The sequence below is a fragment of the Cyprinodon variegatus genome, unplaced genomic scaffold (genome assembly GCF_000732505.1).
Source record: "Cyprinodon variegatus isolate N-32 unplaced genomic scaffold, C_variegatus-1.0 Scaffold1413, whole genome shotgun sequence".
Lineage (NCBI taxonomy): Eukaryota > Metazoa > Chordata > Actinopteri > Cyprinodontiformes > Cyprinodontidae > Cyprinodon > Cyprinodon variegatus.
In genome coordinates this window covers 97,252-99,263 of record NW_015151866.1, presented here as the reverse complement: position 1 = coordinate 99,263, position 2,012 = coordinate 97,252, and the positions used below count along the sequence as shown (strand labels likewise).

At 43.7% G+C, this 2,012-nt stretch overlaps 1 protein-coding gene across 1 annotated transcript in view; it reads left to right on the top strand.

The window, feature by feature from the left end:
- The window catches only part of LOC107103286 (synembryn-A-like), a 25,771-nt gene that overhangs the window by 15,911 nt on the left and 7,848 nt on the right, over window positions 1-2,012 (top strand). The window contains exons 7-9 of the mRNA XM_015402929.1: window positions 440-684; window positions 955-1,049; window positions 1,122-1,272. Coding sequence (XP_015258415.1) covers window positions 440-684; window positions 955-1,049; window positions 1,122-1,272 — 491 coding nt within the window. The remainder of the gene's footprint in view (window positions 1-439; window positions 685-954; window positions 1,050-1,121; window positions 1,273-2,012) is intronic.

The window sequence follows — 2,012 nt, the reverse complement described above, 5'->3', positions numbered from 1 at the left end:
CTGAGACACACTTAATATTATCAGCGTTCTGATGGCATTTTAGCCAAAGGATTTTTATCAAAAACATCATTAATGTGAACAAATAAGGAATAGTTGGTGCCCTAGGCTACTGCCTAGTATTGCCTAATGGTAAATCCCCCCCCGATCATCACATTGCTAAATAAATAGTTTTTCCACATGATGCAAAATTAAATGTGACTCTGTTACCATTAGTTATAAAACTAAGAAAATGAAGTCTAAGGAAGTTATCTTCCAGAATTATAGAAAATTGTTCTTTTAAAGCAGTAAAGCTTCTGTCCGTAACATTTTCTCCTGCGTTACTTTTAGTTTTATACTTTAGGTAGTTTTAAAAAAGGTACTTATATTATACTTTTACTGGAGTAAAAAGCTAAAGTTGATCCTCTAACTTTGTGTTTCTAAACTTATACTTCTACTGCAGTAATAAACATGAATTCTTTTGACACCTCTACTGCTTCCTGTCTGTCCTGCTTCCCAGGCAACCAGTTGGAAGCCACCCTGTGTCTCTGTTGGCCAGATCCACTGGTGACGGCCAGGAAAGGCTATGAGGGAGTCCCACCCGAGGAGCTGCCCCCGCTAAGCAGGCAGCAGACGGAGTTAGCCATGGAAATACTGAAAATCCTTTTTAACATCACATTTGATGCAAACCGACGAAAGGTTGACGAGGTGAGGAGAGCCACGCTTTGGCAAGCTCACTGTTGTTCTTAGTTGTATGCTAATGAGGCCAGGATGACAGAGGAGACGTCAGACTTCCTGTTTGTCCTGCTTCCCTGATGCCTTACTGGCCAGCATCAGGAGAGGCTCTGCTCCATCCATTTCTCTCTGCTCCATCCATTTCTCTCTGCTGACATAGCGCAGGCCGAAACAGATGACTGCCCTGTTCAGAACACATGAACAGACTTCATGCAATGTGTGTCCATGTGTGTGTGATTGAAGGAGGAGGCAGCGGAGTACCGACACCTGGGCGCACTCCTCAGACACTGCCTGATGAGCCGAGCAGATGGAGAGGAGAGGAGCGAGGAGTTCCACAGGTATGATAACGCTTCACGCTCGCCGCTCCCCTCCAAGGCCCACCTCTTCATTCTGTCTCCTTCTGTTCTCAGCCATACTGTGAATTTGCTGGGGAACCTGCCGCTGCTGTGTCTGGACGTGCTGCTACTCCCCAAGGTGGAACAGGGCTCCATCGAATACATGGGAGTCAATATGGACGCTGTAAACATGCTGCTGGAATTCATGGAGAAAAGACTGGAACGGGTAGGAAAACAGGATTTATTTCTGAGATCCATGATGCAGATGCAACCATTTGGAGGGTTGCAGCTTACCAACAGTCTTTGCCGCTCAATTCAGTTTAGTTCTATCATATATATTCAACACAGGTCATATCGAAGCACAGAAACAGAACAAACACACCATCCAATCAGATTAGTTCAAAGTTTTCAATCTAAGGAAAAACCAGCTGATTGCAGTCAGTCATTCATCCTCATGCATTGCAAAAATTATAGAAATAACAAAATTTATCAAAGTAAAAAAATCCGGTTAGCAAGGAATACTCAACGGATCATTATTTATACCTAAAACTAATACGTTTGCGGTGATTTCATGAATTTAGTGTTAATCAGTAAAAAAATAATAAAAAACAAATTTCGTTGCGATCAGTGAGTCTGGGACATTTGCTGCGCCACTGAATCTGGTCTGTGATTGGACGGTCACTGCGCAGCAGAAGTCCTACAATTATAACCTAGTCGTCTTTAGGGTCGCAAGCCTTTTTCTCTTCCTTCTGGTACGTTTTGGATATTTGAGATATTTGAAACAGTCAGAGTTACTAGCCTGGGTGCCAGTCCGAACTTAGTCCCGCCCACAAGGTTTGAGTTCGGGGAAGTTCGGTCTGGCTCTGCTCCATAGTAGTGCGAGTATTAAAGCCCACTGTCAGGCGATCCAATCAAATTGTCAGGGCGGGCTTTATACGATGATGGACAGATGATCAAGAGTAACGT